The sequence below is a fragment of the Sylvia atricapilla genome, chromosome 1 (assembly GCF_009819655.1).
Source record: "Sylvia atricapilla isolate bSylAtr1 chromosome 1, bSylAtr1.pri, whole genome shotgun sequence".
Classification (NCBI taxonomy): domain Eukaryota; kingdom Metazoa; phylum Chordata; class Aves; order Passeriformes; family Sylviidae; genus Sylvia; species Sylvia atricapilla.
In genome coordinates, this window is record NC_089140.1 from 87,678,289 (window position 1) to 87,700,057 (window position 21,769).

The window sequence follows — 21,769 nt, forward strand, 5'->3', positions numbered from 1 at the left end:
TTTATACAAAACTGTTTTAAAAGGTATTTTATTACTCCAGTGGAAGTAAGTACCAGCTATAAAACAATGTACACATTTACATAAGCTTTTTTTTTAAATTCTCACAAGCCATTACACTCTATTTAATCTTATCTGAATTTTAAGCATGTTTTTGAACCTAGTCCCACCTTACTACCTTCCCATACTATCTTACTAATAATCACTTCTGAAATTCCAAGTCCTAGGTCTTAATTAAAAATGTGGACTTGTATTAGAGCACTAAATTAACTACAGGACTTTGAGGATTTGGGCATCTGGGAGAAAAAGAACTGATATCATCCAAGACTTGATTGTCCAAATACCTTGTGTTTTAAAAGTAAGGTGTTTTCTTTAGCTATGAGAGATGATCCTTAGAAAACAGTATCATATCAAAGTCACCAAAACAGTGAAGGCCTAACCAAAATGAAAACTATCATGTGCATCATATAACATCTGAAAAAAAAAGATAATTCTACCTGTATCGAACATGCTCGATTGTGTCATATGTCAGCTTGCTGCTGATATTCTGACTATGAGGGTTGCCTAGGAGACAACAGAGATACAGAAATTAATCATTAATCACAATTTTGCTATTAAATTTCTCTTTTATCAAAGTATTACACCAAGCGAGCTGAAAAGATGATAAAGATTCAATGCATACTTCACAGCAATTCCCTAAAGCTCCTTAGTCAAAAGAAGGGAGATACAACAGGGTAAAGCAATTATGACAGACCTAGAAACTTCAGCTGGGTCTCTTACTAATACTTAGGCAGTTTCCCTAAAAAGAAAAATGAAACTGCATTTGCACAAACATACTAGGAAACCTACAGACAGAATGCACATTCATAAACGCATGTGTGCAGTAGCTAAGAAGCAAAAGACAGGATCTGGAGAAAACAGATAATTACGACTGGAATGAAAAATTAGTCTTTGGCTTTTTAGTGTCTGAAATTCAAACAATGCATTGTAATATAAATTTCATTGCGAAATTAGTAGCCACCTTAGCCCAGCTCAGCAAAGGCAAATGTAACAATTAAGGCAGCATGATTTTATCTTTCTGAGCAAAGAAGATTACAGCAATATTTACCCAGGCACAGCACACTTTCCTATTAGCAAATACTTGGAGAACATGCCAAAACAGTTTGGAAAGAGAATAAGGAAAAAATTGCTATACTAACACAGTTTTTGCAGCAGGCTCCAATATTAGCTACTCTTTTCAAAATTTAGAAGTTACTCTGCTGAAAGTTGTTGAGCAAAGGTGTTGAAAATAATAACTTTAGAGCTCAAACCCCAAAATAATACTTAGACTTCCCATGTCTGATGTTGCCTTTCTGTAATTTCCAATTCAAATATTTTCAATTTAGAAGTGAGACTACCTCTTACTCATATTACTTTCCCTCATTTGCACATGTAACAGCTAAACTGCAGTTCTTTGGGCCTGTGGGTTATCACCAAGAAAATAAAAAACTGCAAGTAAAATTCCTCCTTCATGTTTGTTAAATTAACTCTTACTATACAGGATTTACTGTCCTTGGAGTATGAGATGTAACTGAAAAAAAACCTGACCATTCTGGAGCTCTTGTTATCATTTCAGATAGCTATCATTTTAGATAGGTTAGCATTATAGGTACTATGCAAATCTGCTCCAAACTGGCAGTACTACTATTTCTATTCACAAGCACTCAGTTGATTCACAAATTAATTATTTTCTACCAGAGACCATACTTATTAGAAGGGTTGAGCCCAATATTGTTTGAAATAACTAAGATAAGAGCGCATACATTTCACTTTACAATGTCGGTGGTGACAGAACATTAATTTTCCTATCACTGGCATGCACTTGAATAGGAGATCTTGAATGTAATCAAATTGACATATTTTGTTATAACAAAAAAAGCCCCTATCCCTATCAAGAATAACACTTATTTTATAGTGGAACTTAAATTTATGCTCTGGATCCCACCCTTGCCAGCATTCAGGAAAAAGAATAGGGAGAAAGGACATAATGGCACATTGAAAATGAACACTAATCAAAACTCTCAAGTGGCTTGCCCAGGTGATAAGCACATGCATGCCAGTGCTGGAGTGAACAAGCATATTCTTGTAAAGCAGTGGTGCCTAGTTCCCAACTGAGGAATCCCTTTGTTCCATGTATCAGGGAGCACAAGCAAGACACAAAACTAGCAAAAAGGACACATGACCCACAGGTAGTAACACACCATAGGAAACTTGATTACTTCAGTGGGACTACTCACAACATAATACCGTGCAGTATATTTTTTTCTGGTTGACAATGACTCACTCTAATGTAAATTGTCTCACACAGTAACAATATTTCTTAAACAATGGTTGCTGCTAACTTTGTATAAAATCACACCCAGGGTGATTCTTGGCTAGATAATAACATTAGGAAGGAATGAAATGTTTAGGTAGAAGATTTGGGGATGAAATACTTACAGGTGGTGCTGAAATAGTTAAATGTCCACCCAGATATTATGCAATTCTGTAGATACTTTTACTCACATTCCTCTGCACAGGATTGCTTTGGCAATATCTATCCTTCTTCTGAGTAGGCACCAAAGTCTAATAGCCAGAGCAGAGCAAAGTCTAATAGCAATGATTCTGTGCCTAAATTCACTTGGGATCTTTGAGCTATGCTTTCTTCTGAATAAAACACTTACAAACTGAGTCACAGTATAAGCTCTTTGTGATGACTCTCTTTGAGAAGGAGAGTGTTCTGGATTCTGGTCCTTGCATAAGAAACTGGGTTTACATTTTTGTGTGAAAAAAAAACCCACAAAGAATGAACAGTGCTTATAGATGAAACGTATTTCTTTATCCCAAGCCTGGTGCATAAGTCATGCAACATCCATGTTCACTTTGATCTTTCTTCTTCACCAACATCAACAGGTCCTTGGCCACCAAAAAATGAAGCTAGAGGTGATACAAAAGGCCTCTGCCTCCTTTGTAAAAGCACTGCTCTTCCAACAACTCTACAGCAGTATTAAAAAACCTGCAGAAGGCCTCTTTCAAGAAGGTCAGTTTTGAATGATTTAGATGGAGACTTGAGAGCAGTCACGGGAACACTGCTTTGCACTTACCATAAACGTTGTTTCTGAGGTCATCAGTAAAAGCCTTAAGCAGACTCTCTGGAAAAAGTGCTGAACCAGCATGATCAAGGTAAGTAATACCTAAAATACAAATAAAATTCCTAGTTTCAATTTTTAAAATATTTAATGTCATTTTCTCCCACAGATTACATTGTGAAGTGCACCATTCAAATACCCCTTTTCACACACTAGCAGAAAAAAATTTTAAAAAGGATGAGACAATAGAAGGCAAACATTTTGATTAACTGTCTAATTTTTAATTAAAACCAAACAGGTCCTTCCTTTCATGTTTAGATTCCACCTTTAGAAGAGAAAAATCTTTCATTTGGCCTGTACAAAACTGAGCAAGCTGGTGTCTTCAGCCACGGCACCTTGCTACTTCTAGGCACTACTTATTATGAAAACTACTATTACCACAATGCTAATAATTATTATTAACAGCAACACAAATAGTGATGTTGCCTCCTTGCTGACAGGTGATGCAACCCTCTCAAGAACTGACAGGACCTAAAACATGTCTGAAGCCCAAAAACAGGACTAGTATAAGTTTTAATGTATTTAATCATGTCTCAACACTCTGCTGCACTTAACATTCAATTCATTTTTAAAATATCCTTTTATATTATTAAGCTATTGCAAAACTTTTAAATAAATGCTTATTGGAAATGAAGTTTTTTTCATGTTTGGCCATTCTTAATCTTTAGCAATTATTCTTCCATTTCTCCAGTGTGTTTCATGCTCTTTATTAGTTTTTTCATTTCACATACCTTAAGTATTTCAACCTATTTCAAATTTTAATAATGATGAATACGATTAAGATTAGAATTTATTAAGTATTTTAAAGGTCTTCCTTTTCCACATGGATTTAAAATTGAGTTAAGCTTTAAACGAGAAACCTTGACATGTGGAAATATATAATAATATATATTATGTTACTGTAGCAGTGATCCAGTGCGTAAAGCTGTAAGGCAGTGCTAATAATAAAACCAATCCAGACACCCACCCCTTATTTTCAAAAGAGAAGAATCCTCTCCTGCTTTAAGATTTCCTCACTTGCAGGGCCTAGCAGAAGCAGAATCCTTAATGATGGCTTCAAGTCTGTCAAGTGTTTTAAGGTGCTTCAAGGGGTAGAGCATGGACAAAACTAGGGTCAACTTATTAGCTGTACAGATTTTAGAGGGTTTTACTTTTTTAGAAAAGAAGAAACCTAGGAAGTTTCTTCCAAGCAGTGCACACAAGCACTCGGGTCAAAATCCATATGGAGGTCTGTCCTGCTCAGTTCCCAACAGCTGCTCAGCTCTCCGCAGGAATGCAGGGCTTTGGAGGGAGAGAGGCACACTGCCCATGGCAGGACACGGCCAGGCCACTGCCCAGCACTGTGGCACAGCTTCTGCCAGCCAGGGGACAGCAGCCTTCCCTCCAGCAGCACATATGCACACCCACCATGGCCACCCCAGGACCTGCAGCTTGGCACCAAAAGCTCAGGCACACCCTGTGAGATGGAGATAAAGCACAGAGCTACAGCCACGACCTCCACCAGCTCCCACAGCACCAGTCAGGACAATAGGCAGCTGATGGCCACTGGCTACAGCATGGAGAGGTGGGAAAGGCAGCTCAGAGCCAGACACAGGTGGAAGGACTGCTGTCCTGGAGGGAACCTGGCCAACACTCTTCCAACAAAGCCTCCACAGAGGTGCCATTGGGCTCTCACAGGCAGCAGGAGCACAGCCAAGTGATGCTCCTCTGGGAGCAGCTGGCCCTTTCCAGCCCCAAGGATGGAGACAACACTGAAGTAATTTCACAGACCTACAGCACTAGCAAAAACCAGGCAACCAGCTGAGGCTCCTCAAACACAAACCATCCACTGACAAGGGACAGGCACTTCCCATCCTGACCAACGCCCCTGTGAGACAGTGCAGACTAAAAGACCTCTAGGTAAAGGGCCCTTAACTGTTTTTTCAAATTTGATTTCTTATGCAGCTCATGATGAAGGACAATATAGCAGTTCTGTGAAATGGAAGTATAAAAATGAGCTAGTCATTTTTTAAACTCCTCCTATGGGTATAATACTTTTAAAATCTGCGAGAAAATTTAGCTGAGGAAGGAAAAATCATTAATTCTTAAACTTTTATTTTATATTTAATGCTGCTGTTTAATTGAAAACAGAGAACAGCATTTAATACTCTCTCCCACTGCCCAAAAAAAGAAAAAGGCTCTCTCATCTTTTGAGGCTGCACTGAAAAAATATCTTCATTGCTATTGCACTTTTATGATGTAGTTTTTCCTTGCTGTCTTATTTCAACAAAATTGTAGTTTTAAAGAAGAGAAAAAAAAAAAAGTGGCACATGTAAAATACCATGGAAAAAACCCACATTCATAACTTTCATTGTGTTTTTTCCTCTGGTTTAATAACATTTGCTATATTATCTTTATTGAATGCACATTAAGCAAAGAGATTTGTCAGTATATAGAGAACAATCCAGTTCCCATTGTTTCACTGTGGTATTTAGTATATAGGCTGTCAGCGCTATGAAATGATACTGTTTATGGGAAATAACAGGAGAAAGAAAATATAATATGATCAACCAAAAGAACATTAAAATGCAATATCCATCAGGACGTTGTTTCATTGCTCAGGGAAAATATAAAATTAACTTTTAGTTTAATTTACATACTATTATGTTTGGCATGTGTAACTGACTTCACCAGCCTAATAATATACCAACTATTTGATAAAATCATATTTCAGAAGTAGAGTTTTTTTAATACAAATATCAAAAACCATTCAATGTGTCGGCATTAGTTATGGAGAGTTATTCAGCCAGAGTATTGGTTCATAAGCTGCAATATTCATATGCTAATATCCTTGCAGATTAATTTTACATGGGGAACTCTTTGGGAACCAATACAGGCCAGTCTGTCCTGCTGAAAAATTCTCAGCTGAACTCTATGATCTCCTTATGTGCTACAATTCACCTAACAAAGCGTTTACTATCCCTGTGTGCTCTTGGCTCTTTGTAAAACTTCGTGAGTGCACACTTACATACAGCCTCATAAGTGCCAGGGGACTGTCCAGTTTAACTGAACATTAAAATCTCTTAAAAGAAAAAAGATAATTTAATTTGGAGCATTTCAATATTGGAGCAAGAACACTCAACTGCGCAAAAGTCTGAGAACCTGCAAAACATACAAGGCAAAGAGAAGCTACCAGATTAATCTTTGAGAGCCAAATATCTGCTTCTGACAAAAGCACGCTTGTCTAAAATGTGACTCCACCTGACTTAGAAGAAATTGAAAGACATCATTTGATGAATTGAAAGTTGAACAAGGCAGTAATATCTTTACTAAATCTTTTAGTAACTGCTAAGCTGTGTAAATGTCTACCACCCAGAGGACAGTCTAGAGGGTAAGCACAGAGAGACACCCTGGAGGCATCTCCTACAATGGCCTGGTGCTACATGGCACTAAGTGTCTCCTACTTCATGACCCACCCATAAACCCATGTCTAGCCACCCAGCTCCTCTCTGGCAAAATGATTACTACTTTGGTATTATGTAATATGTTCTTGTAATGCTTGAAATTGTTCTTGGTGCTACACATTTCTGAACTTTGTCTAAGTATCACTTCCAAAAATAACCAATTTACCTACACACCGTCCAGGTGCTCTGTGTTCACCTCCTTAAGCTTTTGTTATTCTGTGATTCTACTACAGTCACCAGAACAAACCAACCTGATCTTCAAAGATTATTTCTCACAGCCCTGACACTTCAAAATTCCTGCACTCCAGCTGATTATAGGCTGCCAGTTATATTGCCAAAAGTCTCATAATAAAGAATGAAATGTGTAGTTACAAGGCAGCAACTCTACAGAGTCATGAATTTTGATTGGTGGATATAATTGCAATTCAGTAGGATTATATACACAATATTACTTGGAAAGCAGATACAGAAAATACCCTAGGGAGAGAATATATATCTTAAGTATGGCAATATTAACAAAACCAGTATGAAATAGATTATATAAAAACAAGCTGAAGGCAAAATTAACCATTATCTGTCAAAAGATAAATATCACATTTCCATATACCAAAACATAAGCAGGAGAAAAACAAGTGACAAAATAGGGAGAAGTGGGCTATACAGAGATTGTAGACAAGGGAGATATCATTTGAACACAGAGAGGTTTTACAGGTAGGATCACATCAGGCACCTCAGATTCATAGAATCATCGAACAGTTTGGGTTGGAAGGGACCTTAAAGATCATCCAGTTCCAACCACCCTGCCATGAGCAGGGACACCTTCCATTAGCCCAGGGTGCCTGAAGTCCCATGCAACCTGGTCTTGAACTCTCTCAGGGATGGGGCATCCACAGCTCTCCTAGGCAATCTGTTCCAGTGCCTCACCATCCCCACAGTAAAAGTTTTCTTCCTAGTATATAATATAAACCTACCCTCTTCCAGTTTGAAGCCATTCCCCCTTGTCCTGTCACTACATCGTCTCTCTTCATCTTTCTTGTAGGCTTCAAACACTGGAAAGCTGCAGTTATGTCACCCCAAAGCTTTCTCTTCTCCAGGCTGAACAATTCCAATTCTCTCAGCCTTTCCTTATGGGAGAGGTGCTCCATTCCTCTAATCACCTTGGCAGCCTCCTCTAGGTTGCTCCAACAGGTCCATGTCCTTCCTGTGCTGGGGATCCCAGAGCTGATGTAGCACTGCAGGTAGGTCAGAGCAGAGCAGAGGGGGAGGAGAATCACCTACCTCACCCTGCTGGCTGTGCTGCTTTGGATGCAGCCTGGGATACGGCTGGTCTTCCGGGCTGTCAGCACACATGGCTGGGTCTCATCCAGCCACCAGTTTATTTTAGTAATCTAAGTCAGATATCCTTTAGAGTCAGCTCCTTCTTTTCAGTCACTGTGTAAGACTTAGCTCCTCCAAGGGAGGCTCCTAAATTAAATAGCAAAAGTTGCTTTACCTATGTAATGTAGTACATACAGCCTTTCTAAAAGTGCCTGAAATTCCTGACACAAGGCATGATAAGTCTATGCGCTGTATGGAAAAATAGATAAAGATCCTCATAATGCAAAACCTTTAATGAAGCACATTAAAAGAAAACAAAATCCTACTAATATGGCTTGAGATTTGCCTTCACTGCATATTTTCTGGATTAAATATTTAATGAATATTTTTACCTGCACCTTCAGTTCCTTTTTGGCATCAATTTAGACAAAAACTATCACATCAGAATACATTTTCTCAATAAAAACACGCCTCTCATCTAAACAGTCCTATTCTGCTAGACGAGGTAATGTTTTAGTTCCCTTGCTCAGGGCCAAGGAGCTCTTCAAAAGACCACAAAAGCATAGTGCTTGATGGACAAGGCCATAGATGCTCAAAGACTGAATAGTTACTGTGCAGTTAAAGGAGACACTGCTCCTCAGCATGATCTGACTTAATTGCTGCAGGCCTGGTGAAGTAACGCAGCAGTCAGCCCACAGCCATGGGGCACATTCTTCCAGTGCACCAAATTTATCAATTCGAGTAATCACAACTTGACCTGACTGCTGAACGCTGCTCCGCACTGGGCTGTGACCAACCTGGATAATGGCACCAATATTCTAAGGGCTGCTATCCAGCCACTGAGTTCCATGGGAAAATGGTGTTTAATTAATGTATTTGAGTGTTTGACTTGATGCACTCATTACAAAAAGCAAAGCATGAAACGTGCAATTACATTTATCCATAATAAGTTCCCATTATTTTTTCCATATGCTATTGGCTTGCATTATTTGCTCTCACTGCATTATTACCTACAGCAAAGTAGGCAGAACATCAAAACCCTTCACAGAGAATACCACACACTCTTTGCTTGCTGTACTCCTCAGCAGGGGCTATACCAGCTCCACAAAAGCTCTTTAGCTGGGTAAGGTTACTCAGTGTCATTATGCATTGACACTGTTCTATGTACATGAGTCCGTACTTGCAGATTTCACTTTACAGCTTCCTATTGGTACTGAGGAAGAGGGGAGCGCAAAACAAAGCTCTTTTTTTTACATTTACTAAGAAATCACACCCAAGCCTATGCATTTTTCAGAGCTACCGAAAAAATATCAATAAAAACTGCATGCCATCAAATTTCATCATTTGGCAACTCCTGTGTTAAATGAGACTGCAGTAAAGGGGTCAATCAGCATCCTCTTCATCCTCACAGGCCCACCCGTAAGGCACAGCTTTCCTCAGTGCATCACTGGGGCAGGACTAAATATTGACTGCACTCAGTGATGTTATTTCCATGGACAGCTTTAATGGGCTGTGTAAGACCGCTGAAGTCTTATTTGTGGGCATGAACCAGAGATACCTCAGCCCCAAACAAATAACCTACTGCAGCCTGTCTCTCTGTCGCTGGATGAAATATACATCACAAGTGATTCATATTCATGCATGTCTTCAAATAACTGCAACTTGCTCAGACAGAAACCAGCATTCACACCTCCCTGGCAAAGATATGACCATCTTTCAGTCTCTTTCTTTTTTTCCCTTTCTGTGCAATTGATCAAAAGAAAGAAGTGTTGAAAGAGAAGTTCTATTTTTCTATTACCAGGAAATGCTTTTGTTGGTTTTCCAGAAAATTTCACCAAAACATTCATGTTTGTGTAGGAAAGAGGCAGTTTTGTGTAAGAAAGAGAATTCCCACTTGAGATGAAAATACAGTGGTAAAAAACAGTATTTAAGGAATCATAATAATTGTTTATAATAGCAGTCATTACCTAAACATTCTAGTAGAATACTCTTGCTCTTTTTTCCCCTCCTTTTCTTCCCCTAAAACAGCCACAGACTTTTAAAAATGTTTAAAACTGACTTTTCTAGTCAGTTTTACTTCTTGCTTTGTGACCTGAAATAATGAGCTTCATATGAAGTCTAGGGCAAAATAGTGACTCAATATTCTCACCAAAATATATCAAATGAATTGTGCAAAGATATATAGAAAGCCTTTTAAATTATTTTATGTGTCTCCAAAAGCACTAGAAGATAAACTAAGTTCAGAACAAAAAACCAAAGAGTTTTACCCTTTTCTTCATCCTTTTTCCCTTAAAACTCATTTCATTACACAGAAATTATTTCTATGAGCTTCTAGCAGCTGGAGCCTTGGGTTAAACTTACAACCACAGCAATAATTAAACACCTACATGAGAACTGGTACACACAATTAACACTCAATGACAGACAGCAAAAATCAATTATCCCTACTGTTGAGGCCCTGCAGAAGTACTTCCCAGCCATCATTCCTTCCCGATGACAAGAGCACGTTAATGCCTTGTTTGGTGAATGTACCAGTACTTCTCTCTGCTGCTTCTTTTGGCAAAGAAGCAGAGCTGCTACTGCAAACCAGTGGTAAAGTTATTCTCCAATGGAAGTTCTTCACACAAGGTTCCCCAAAGACATTTAGGGCCCTTGATTTCCTTGTACCATCCAGCAAAAAGTCCAGGAAGAAATAAGAAGATTGAGTTCAGGGATGTAAGAATAAGTGAAGCATAAATTTCCATTCAGCATAAATCTGATCTTTCAGGGAAAAATACATAAAACCAAATGACCACATTACCAAGAGGAACTGTGCATGAATTCAAAGACTATGGAATGAAGAAAGTGAGTGAGGACTTTAGCAAAAACCACACTGATAAGATGAGAGACCTAAAAAGTTTCTCCTGGCCCACAGTGGGCAGTCCTTTGCTACAGCACTCACCAGCTAAGCTACCTCCATATTATAAACAAGTTATAATTATTAGTCGAAGATTATTAGTTGATTTGCTCAAACCAGAACAGTGCTGAAAAATTGTGTGCTCATAGTAAGAAACTACATCTCAAGTTGTTTTTCCATTATCAGTGTATTCTTATATCTCACATGTCAGCATTGTTTTGCTTTAAAAGTCATCATCAGCCACTCAGCTTTAACAGGTATTTTTCCCTTGACAACCCGGTAGCACCTCCCCACTGCTCTGGTCAAAACTGCCGTGTTTCTTTGTTCATAATAAATGGTAATTCCAACAACTCGTTTCAATCCCAGTCATGCCTCTTCCAACTGGAAGCCCTTTCTCTAGGATCAACAGGGGATTGAAGAGCAGGAGTTGGGGAGTAGAACAGGCATTCCAGAAGATATCTCAGAATTTCGGAAACCTAGAGTAAGTGTCCCTAACTTTACTGGGAAAAAAAACCTCATTAGAGTAACACATCGAGATCTCTTGAGTTACACTCCTAATTGCTATTCCTCACCTGATTTACATTCCTAAATGACTGTAGTGCAGTCAGAAAAAAACCCAGCATTATTAAACTAGGGAGAAGTTCAAATGGTTGAAATGCCCATATATAATGCTTGACCAAGATCTCCTGTATCTCCTTTTCACCAGTGAGCAGCTGCCAACAAAAAGTGGAACCACAAACATGAGACAGCAATGATGGTGTGAAAATGTTAAGCATACGACTTTCAGTATCACTACTGAGTAAATACTTATGACTTAATACAAACAATTTACTTTTAATGAGGCAGAGAAAATACTGAGATTTCATTAGGAAGATAGTAAGTATGCATAAAAAACTACGTATAAGCTTTTCTTCCACATATGTATTGGGTTAATTGACATTTTTCAATCATAAAACCTTTTAGCTCCAAGTTCCCACAGATTATCTTTGGTTATATAGTATTTGATCCAAACTGCTCTCTCAGGTGAAACTATTCAACTATAAACAGATCAATCTAAAAGGTACGATTATACTCAATTGCTTTACCTCTACTGAAGTTCATTGACCACATTAGGTATGAAGATATCAGTAACAGAACTCATCAAATAACCTTATTTCTTATTTAAGGATTTCTTTTTTTTAGTAAGAATTGCTTTGTAAAATTTTTTAAGACTGACTGTATATTCCTGATACCTCCACCAATTTGCAACATTTCAGTACAAAAAGCATCTCCTAATTGGAAAATCAAATTGCTTCCACTCAGAAAACAAACAAACAAGCAAACAAACAAAAAACACCCACAAAAAACTAACAGACACAACTTTCTGTAAATAAAATTTAATAGGTATGCAATGAAACACTGGCATAAATGTTTTGTTATTACCTTATGTTACTAATCGACCTAAATTAGTTTCTATGAGTAATTTTCTATTTCTTAGGGGCATTCCCAAGCATAAATTCAAATGCTCAACAACCATTTCAGAAATGTTTTAGGAATGGAAAAATACATTTATCAAAAAATACTGTTATAGGAAACCAAAGGTTTTAATCCTGAAACAGTTTGACAACTGCAGAGATTTGTTAACCAGTTCTGACAAAAATACCAGCTTCCTAATGAGTAGGTTTGAATACAGTAGTATATGAGAGAAATCCTACTTAATAAACTGGCTTTAAATACAAATAATGGCATGCAGCCTCCAGGTACTCAATTTTTTTAGGTTCCCTGATGTCCATATAAAAGCTTTCTGAAAGAAAACTAAAAATCTCTTGAGCTATTGGCACGAACATGTCATTTACAGCCATCTTTCTTAAAGGTTGGCTAGCATTTGACACAAGTTTTGGAAGTTTGGTAATTACTTTGAATCTGACTTTGGGCAGCAACAATCCACTGTTGGACACTGCCATAAATACTGTTTAGAAGGAGGAGTTTGTGGCTCTTCAAGAGAAATTACCTTGCACAGGGTACAGATACTGTACCTTCAGAGGACAGGCTCTCTGAACTCAAAGGGCTGCAACCTAACAAAAAAAGTCTTTTCTGAAGTCCAGTGACTTTGAAAGGAACCCATGCAGAGTCTGATTGCATTTCTGCTGCATTACAATGAATAAATTGTAGTTCTGCCAAAGCAGAACTTTGCCTTCAGGTCACACAGACCTCGGCTCTGCAAAGAGAAGCAAATTCCACTCAAATATGAGAACACACATCAAGGTATCCAGAGCCTTTGAAGTAATTACAAGGCTCTGCTGAACACAGTTAAACCATTAACAAATACACTATAACCATCACTTCTTAAACATACTGCACTAACCACCTTTCTGGTTCCAGGCCAAGTTAAAGAGCTGGGTTACAATCTTTACAGAAGCTTAAATGACTCTTGAAACAAGTGAAATTTTCCTTTCTTTAATCAAAAGCATTGGACGGCTCATATAGCCGTATCTTCATCTGGCAGCTACAGAACATTTTCAGTCCCTAGGGTATGTATGCACCCTCTAAAAGTCCAGCTATCAATTTTAAAAGTGCAACATTTGTAATAACCCATAGACAAGAGGAGTAGGACTGATGTAATAACAGGCATAAGTAATAGAATCTCAAAATCACACAAATCAATTTGCTAGACTCAGTTAGATCAAATGAAGAACTGCTCCAGAGTTGTGTTTAAGGCATCCAGGTGATTCTCTGTTTCCTCCTAGCACATATCATTCACCTTTATTTACAAATATGCACAAATGTGCCTGTGTATGCAGAGCTGAGATGGGTATATAAATATATGTACATAAGTATCCCCTTTAGAGGATAATTAGTGTTTTCATGTTGCTTCTTATAGCAGAACATAAGGAAAAGCAGATGTGAACCTGAAGACTCTCTTCCCTTACAGCTCTTTTCACTGTCTCTTCTCTAGCGCTTCTCAAATTGTACATTTTAAACTTTTTGGCAAAGTCATAACCAAGAAGCCATCACATCTGCTTTCAATTAAAATTAACATCTACAGAATATCATCAACACTCAACAAAAACAAAACTTCACATCTGCTTTCAATTAAAATTAACATCTACAGAATATCATCAACACTCAACAAAAACAAAACTAACTTTTGGTAACAATCCACTAACCACGGTTACCACTGAATATTGTTGCAGAGAGTCAGGCACACTTCTAATTTGAATAAATTTGCATCCACTATAGAATTCCAGTACTGGGGACTGAGTTCCAAACCTGCTCAGCTCAATGCAAGTCACATCAGTCAACTACTCCTTTCATCTTTGTTTATCAGAATGCTCTATGTTTAAATTAAAGTAGTATTTGGGGCACCTGCGAAGTTAGTTCGATTTAAGTTAGCACTAAGAGATACAAATATCTGAGCATCATAAAAACCCAATAACAGTCTGACACTACTGATATAAATATAGAGAATTTCATTTGTGGTAGCAACCTTACAATGGATTCCTTTGGCTAGAAAAATGTAGCACATTTCTTCATTTTTTGGTTTTTTTAATGGATCGATCAGTAAAGCAATTATCATGTCATCCCAGTTTTATAAGCATACACCTGTGCTTCACTAGATCACAGTATAATTTCTTTCAATCAAAGGGCTTCTTTCAATACTAATGACTTTAGAAATTAAAGAGAATTATAATTTCATCATAAATTATTCAAAGTACTAAACACAAATGGCCTCATTAACACTAGAGTAGCTTTGAAAATGAGTAAAATATTATGCATGGGAAAACAAATATTCCAGTTTCCCCAATCTCTGAACTCTGAGCCTAAATTCACAACTCTGCCCCAACACCAGCTATTGCACTTTGCCTCAAAGAAAACACGATGTCTTTAAAAATCAAGATCTTCCCTACAAGCTGTATAATACCTGAATAAATGACAAGACCAGACACAGTGTTCATACAACATATCTTTCTCAATTTCTGACACAAAGTACTTGAAAATGCTACCTAGATAAAACTACACATGGCATACACTGCTTCCAGAAGTGACTACAGGACTGGATTCCGAGTAGCAATTCCCTATAGAGAGCCTCCTCCATAACTAGCACAGCCACACAGAAGTGCTAGAGCTGCTGGAATTCCTTAGCCAGGCCAAAAGCCGCTCTTTCTTCACAGACCACTTCTACAGATGCTGTACAAACGAGGTGGCTGAACACCCTCATCATTACATGGGCAGAGGATGTCTGGTGACACATGAAGAGTTACACGAGCGAAGAAATTCAGGAACTGATTCCTTAACACAGTGAGGATGGAGAGGAATTTTAAGTGAGGTGAGCATTATTTATGACAATGAATTGTCCATTTAATAATGAACAGTATTACCATAATTAGAAAAGTAATAGTAGTTTGCTATTATTTCAAAGCTAACTTATGCACTGTTAATTTTAAAATACATCCTCAGATTTGCTATAACTAGAAGTAACATCTCAGAATAGCACTGAGTTTATTTTATAGCCTCAAAATTTCTACTTTTTGTTGTTGTTGTTGAATTTGTGGTTGCAGACATTTTATTATCATATTCCCCCAAAGCAAGTATGTTTAAGGCAACAAAGGCACATTTAGTTCCCATAACCTGCATTCTAAAGCTACTTATTCGTCATTAAAATGAAATTAACTTGTAATTATGTTTATTTTTAACAAAACTGCATGAACACTTTTCACCAAAAAAAACACTCAGGCTACGAAAAAATGAAAACCCTAAACACATCAACACCACATTCTAAAATAGTGAGTAAAGGCTCCTAGTGGAGCATAGAAAAGCCAAGGTACAGCTCAGGGCTTTGGAAACTGCAAGGGAAAGAATCATACCTCTAAGCAAATGAACAACAAAATCACACTGGTTAAATAAAAAAATTAATTTAAAATTAGTATGTTAGCATGGCTTCATTTGTGTCCTTAGTTACAGCTACCTCAAGAAGGATCCAATTTCCACAGAACTGTAAGATCACAAATTTTGTAAATCTGGTTCAGTAGGACACCTGACAATCTGCCCAAAATATTTCAAATTAGACTATTAAAAATTCAAACAACTAATGGGAAAAAAATATGGGTCACAATACCCTGAAACAATGATAACTCAAAGAATGCATCTAACTCTGCATACAACAATTGGTTCTACATGTTTCATTCCAGATCTATTTATGTCCAAAAATTCCTCTCCAAACTTGTGCCATAAATACTGGAATGCAAATGATCCCTATTATGTCATATAATGACCACCATAACAAAATTAATGGCTCCCCAAGAGTAAACTGAGAATGAGCCCAGGCAATCAGCTGCACAGAATGCTGGTTTCATGTGGGACAACTGCATTGAGGAAGTTTGTTTCCACATGGAAAGCAAGTATTCCTCAATATTTTGTACAGACAGCATATATCTGGTACTTTGCCTCCACAGAAAATAAGGGTAAAGTGAACCTTGTGAGATCAGTTACTGCAGAGTGTACAGAGTATTATATTTTTTTACTACAGAGCAGACTACAGACTTCTTTTTTCCCATTTTTTCTGACTGAGGAACAAGAAGAAAGGTATTAAGGGCAAATTGCTCTCCATGCCTATTCTATGATTTTTTCCCCCACTCCCCTTCCATTTTGGAACAGTTTCCCTCCTTCTGCTATGAAAGATGATGCTGTGTGTTCTCTCCATAGTGAGAGTAAAATTCACAGGTTTATAGAGAGAGACACATTTATTTGTATTTTTGGTCAACATTTGTATATATACCCATTGTGATGACTGGTCAGTGGAAAGACAGTAAGAAACAGGCAGTTTTGAAAAGACTAGATTCTTCCATATATAACTTTTTTTTCCTAGCGTTTTGGTTTGTTTCTAATATACTGCTGTCTACAAGCCAGGAACCCCAGCCAACATACATCCAGAGACTACATATGTTAGACTAGACCGCTGTTTTCATCTGAGTCATTCCACATGGAACACACAGTGCAGTGAAGTAGACTCAACATATGCAACACTGGCTATATCTCACTTGAATTAAGAACCTAAACAGTAAAGTTTCTCCTCTGGATTCGGCTATTTCTGTTCTACAACTAAGGGGAAATTAAATCTACAGTAAAAACAAAACAAAACAAAACAAAAATCCAAGCCAACCAAATAACAAAAAAAAACCACCCCAAAACAAAAAAGGAATCCCCAAACAAACAAACAAACAAAAAGGAGATATGTAGTGGCTAGAATGACCCCAAGTCATATAGCTAGATTATAAAACAAACCAACCAACCAAGCAAACACCACAAATACACACAGAATCTCTTATACTAAAATAAAAGACCCAAGAGACTCTCTTCCATGCTTCACCCCTCTTACCCAGAAGATTTTTATAATTATATTATAAATATCAGTTTAATTCATTTGAGAAATTCTCATGCTATTTCAATACCTGTAACAATCCAAATAATTTTTAAAGACAAAATACAGTCTCTAAATATAAAGTTTAGGAAGCATTTTAAGAAGTTGCAAGAAGGCAAAGACAGGTTTTCCCCAAAATTTCCAGATATTCCACTCTTTATAAATCATTTCACATATAAGATTGAGGGGAGATCATTGTAAATTAACAGCTATTTGATTAATTTAGTGCCTAATCACATTCCTATGGCCACAATGGATGAAAACAGACGTAATGGATACTTCAGGGTGAATGAATCCACAAGATAGCCAGCATTCAAATTTGAAGATGTAATCAGACACTTTTGGAGACATGACAGCTGTCATCAGATTATTTGGTACTGTTTCCCCTCGTTCAGTGGCACTGAAGTTTATCCAAAAAGCACTGCAGTGTAATCCTTGTGACACTTTACAAGTACACCTTTCCTTCTCTGTACTTGCTGAAATGAAAGAAAAACTGAATAAAGTTCTGATGGCAACAGCTCTTTAATCTCGCAGGAGCTGTCACGCTCAGTGATGCAAAGCCTGGAGAATCGACTGAGTGCCTTCAAACAAGCATTACACACAGTGAACTCCAAATCCAAAGGAAAAGAGGTTTTCATAATTTTTTTAAATGGGTAACTTTAGCACCCATGAGCTAAAAAGCCTGATTTGCCTTTCATTATTGCTAATCAGGATATAAATATTCCAACAAAAGCAGGTGTGTTTAAATTTGACGCTGGGGGAGCTGAGAGGGGAAGATTTCTCCAACTCTTGAAAAACACCAGATGGAAAGGAAACTCACAAAAATAAAGTATTGAAGTAACTCACTAGAATTTATACTTTTTCATCATTCACAAAGTACTCAACCTCGTACTATTACAGGCTTCTAAGGACAACCAAGAGGATGAGTTGTAAGATAAAGAAGTAGACGGCTTCAATCCCTATAGAGCATTTTACTGGAATAGCCTCATCCTCTGGGCAAAATGGTGTTGAAAAACAGGGGATGTAGGGAGGATTTGTTTTTACACAGCTTACATCTCAAGGAGGCTTCCCATAGTGCCACATGAAGGGTTTGTCTCCTGTCCACAAGTCTCCCAATGGATGGTAGAAGCTGGGGCCATGTCAGTGCTCACTAGAAGGCAGCCCTGGCTCCAGAGCCCTGTGCTGCAGTGGTGCTTCTGTGCCCTGCAAATGAGCTTCACCAAGCTCCTAACAATCCCATCATGGCTTTCTTACTCATTCACAGAAGTTTGGGGTTGTTCCAAGCTGTAGTTTATGACTAAAGATCAGTTTAAATTCTATTTTCCAAACAAATACTCTCAGGCCACTACAAAAATAGAAGATGAAAAGTTTAAAACTCAACTTTACAATAAGTTGTTCAAGTTACTATTGAAACAGCTCTTTGTGACAGGAATCATGAATATTTAAAAAGCTTTTTTTTTTTTTTTTTTACCCACGTGTTTCTTCAGCTCAATGTTTTTACAGAGGCTTTGAGGAATGTAACTGAAGCGACTTGAACTCTTGGTCAACCCTTCTCAAGGAAAATATTTAACAGCAACAAATGCTAAATTGTTAGTATCTGAAAGAAAAAAGGTGCTTCCCAAGGAATAGATTTCCTTTATGTTGGAGTTATAGTTGCAGTGCTCTGTTCATAGGAGAACCACTTCAATGCATGGTAATCTCCTCAATGCTGTAGAGCCATTAGCTGTGTGTGAGTACCTCAGTAGCTGCAATTTTAATTAATGAAAAGCTAAATTTCCATGCAACCCAAAATCAGAACCTTTGCTCTTTCTGCAGAAGAAAAACAAATAATTAATTTTGTGATCATTAGACAAGTTAACCTCTTACTCTGAAAGGGACCCTGGAGGACAAAGAGCAGATAAAGCTGCTGGTGCTATGACTTTCTTGTCAAATTCCAGTTTAGAGAGTTTCACCTGAGCATAAATTTTGAATAATTTCACCGAAATCCACAACTCATTTATCAAAAAAACCTCGGAGGAAGTGAGGGAAAGAAGGGAGGAAGGAAGGAAGGAAGGATGGAAGGTAGGCAGGTAGGCAGGAAGGAAGGCTCTCACTACGACTTCAGCTTTGTAATTTAAGATTGCTTTTGGGGGTTATTTAATGTACACAGAAAGTGATTTTCCTTTTACAGCTGTCATAATCCTCCCCTTCTGTATTTCTGCTCTTGGGGAGTTCGGAGTGATACCAAGACCATTCACAGATCAAATGTTGACTGAAGAGCTAACAATTTATAAAAAGAGGTCTTCATTTCATAAGAAAAAAAAAAATCTGTCGGGACATGACATCTCAGTCATACCAGAAATGGAAAAACTTACATGGTAAGGAGTTTGTGGGTCCCAGTTACATGGGCTGCTCTGTGCCCAGAAAAAGTGAGTGTTGTGCAGTTCAGAGGTGTCACACTCTTATTTCCTTAGTCTATCTTAAAAGTACATCTTTTGAGTCATGCCTTAAAGGTTATTTTTGCTTTTTAATGTCTCTTGCATGTAATTTCATGCTCTCCAAATGATACCTTACATGGTTTTTAGTTTATTTCTTATGTAGTCCAAGTCTTCCAAGTCACTTCTGATGTATTTAAAGGGCACATATTTTCATGCACTTGTAGTGGTATTAAATTATCTCCTTTTTAGAAGGGCAAACATTCCTCCTGCATTCGTGATATCAGGCTGTCTTGGCAGCACTGTACCTGTCACTAAACCTCCATGCTAAGGTAGTAAGAAGAGAAACATTATCATGCTTCTACACCTCATGACAACCTTCCGTGATATCACAGATCCATAGGACCTTTAAGGTTAGAAAAGGCCTCCAAGGTCATCAACTCCAAACTGTGATCAATCCCCACTTCGCCAAGTAAAGCACAGCACTGTGCCACATGCCTGATGTCTTGAAAATCTCCAGGGATAGTGACTCCGGCACCTTCCTGAGCAGCACATTCCAATGCTTGCCAAAAATACGGTACTTCTGAGGAATTTGCATTCTTTGGGAATTTACTGATTAATCAAATGCTTCATTTGTTGTGAACACAAACTCTATGACCAACAACAGAGTGCAATAGCCTACATAGAGTTTTGTCTGAACATTAGTCTGGTCAGCTTCCCAGCCGAATACTAGGGAGTTTATGTGTGTGGGGAGGAGAAAGCAACACGTCTTGGCAAAAGCTGCTTTTTCGTGCAGTCTTTTAATTTTGGGCCATTCAGTCTGCCAGGCAGGGAATTCTTGCTAGGTATTTATCTTTTTTATCTTGCTATTCATTTATCTTTTTTTATCCAGTCTCATGAGATGGCAAGGTGCATTATCAAAGCAAATTGTCCATCACAGTGAGATTGGACAAGGTATTACAGAAAGAAATGCCACTCTGATCACTGGGCTTACACACCTAAATTGATTAAATATGTAACAAATATTTTCCTAGTGTGTGATGAATCAAAGACAATGACAGATTTAAAGAAAGTTGCATACTACCAGAGCAGCCAAGTAACAATTTGTGTTTAGACAATTCTAACTCTTTAACATTAAAAGAAATTATAGGCAGCCACACAAATAATAAAAATGCAACTCTGAGACACATTTAATTAGGTACACCCCTCAATAAATTGGGAAATGAATGGCACAGCAGATGAACAGGGTATTTTACTCAACAGCAATACAAAGTCCTTTTTTATAAAGAAAGGCAACATATGCTGGAACCTGTTACTGATACCATCAGTTCCAAATTACTGAATGATGACATCTTTAATGTACTGTGTGGCATGATCATAAACGTGGAAAATCCTGGGCTTCAATTTCTTCCTCTGGAAGAAATTACAGGAGAAACTTTCTGATTACTGTGTAACTCCACCTGACCCGTTCATAAGTTTGCAGAGGGGTACACACAGTGATATTCGGTGTTTAATTGTGCATTAATGAAATTAATTCACACCCCATTAATTTAATTAATGAATATTTCTTCAAATAAGCTTCCTGTCATCTTTCCAAATTTTAATTTGGAACATTATTCTGCATATTGGCAGAAGAAATAAGCTTAGTTGTGTAATCATCCTTCACAGCTAATGATGTCACCAAAATACACATCCTTGTGATCACATCTCTCTCTTTTAGGAAGACCATAAGTGACAAAATCCCTGTCCAGTTATGTTCTTAGCTTTCTTTCAGAAGCATTTTAGATCCTGGTGCTCTAGGGACTAATCTAAATGAGAACAGAATATCTGGTTTTTACTCCTCATGTGAAAGCCATATTCCCATAGCTGCTACAAGAAACCATGAGTGAGTCAGGACAATGCTGAAAGCAAGAAGGAGAAATAAATACTGTGGGGAGAAAGATTTCTCAAGCCTTGCCTCCCAGTTTAATACATGTATTTCACATACTGGGGGTGGGGGGAAAACAGCAACTTCACACTTTCCTGCATGCCACTCTGACAAGCACTGCCTACCTGGGCTCACATCCCCACCGCAGGCATCTCACGGACCATCGCTTCTCTACACCACAGCAGAAGGTGAAGGGGCAAAGAGCACGAAG

The 21,769-nt window shown here is 37.9% G+C and overlaps 1 protein-coding gene across 1 annotated transcript in view; it reads right to left on the reverse strand.

The window, feature by feature from the left end:
• The window catches only part of MOCOS (molybdenum cofactor sulfurase), a 203,077-nt gene that overhangs the window by 173,440 nt on the left and 7,868 nt on the right, over positions 1 to 21,769 (reverse strand). Inside the window, exons 2-3 of the mRNA XM_066327179.1 lie at positions 3,120 to 3,209; positions 495 to 561 (exon numbers count right to left, since the gene is read on the reverse strand). Coding sequence (XP_066183276.1) covers positions 495 to 561; positions 3,120 to 3,209 — 157 coding nt within the window. The remainder of the gene's footprint in view (positions 1 to 494; positions 562 to 3,119; positions 3,210 to 21,769) is intronic.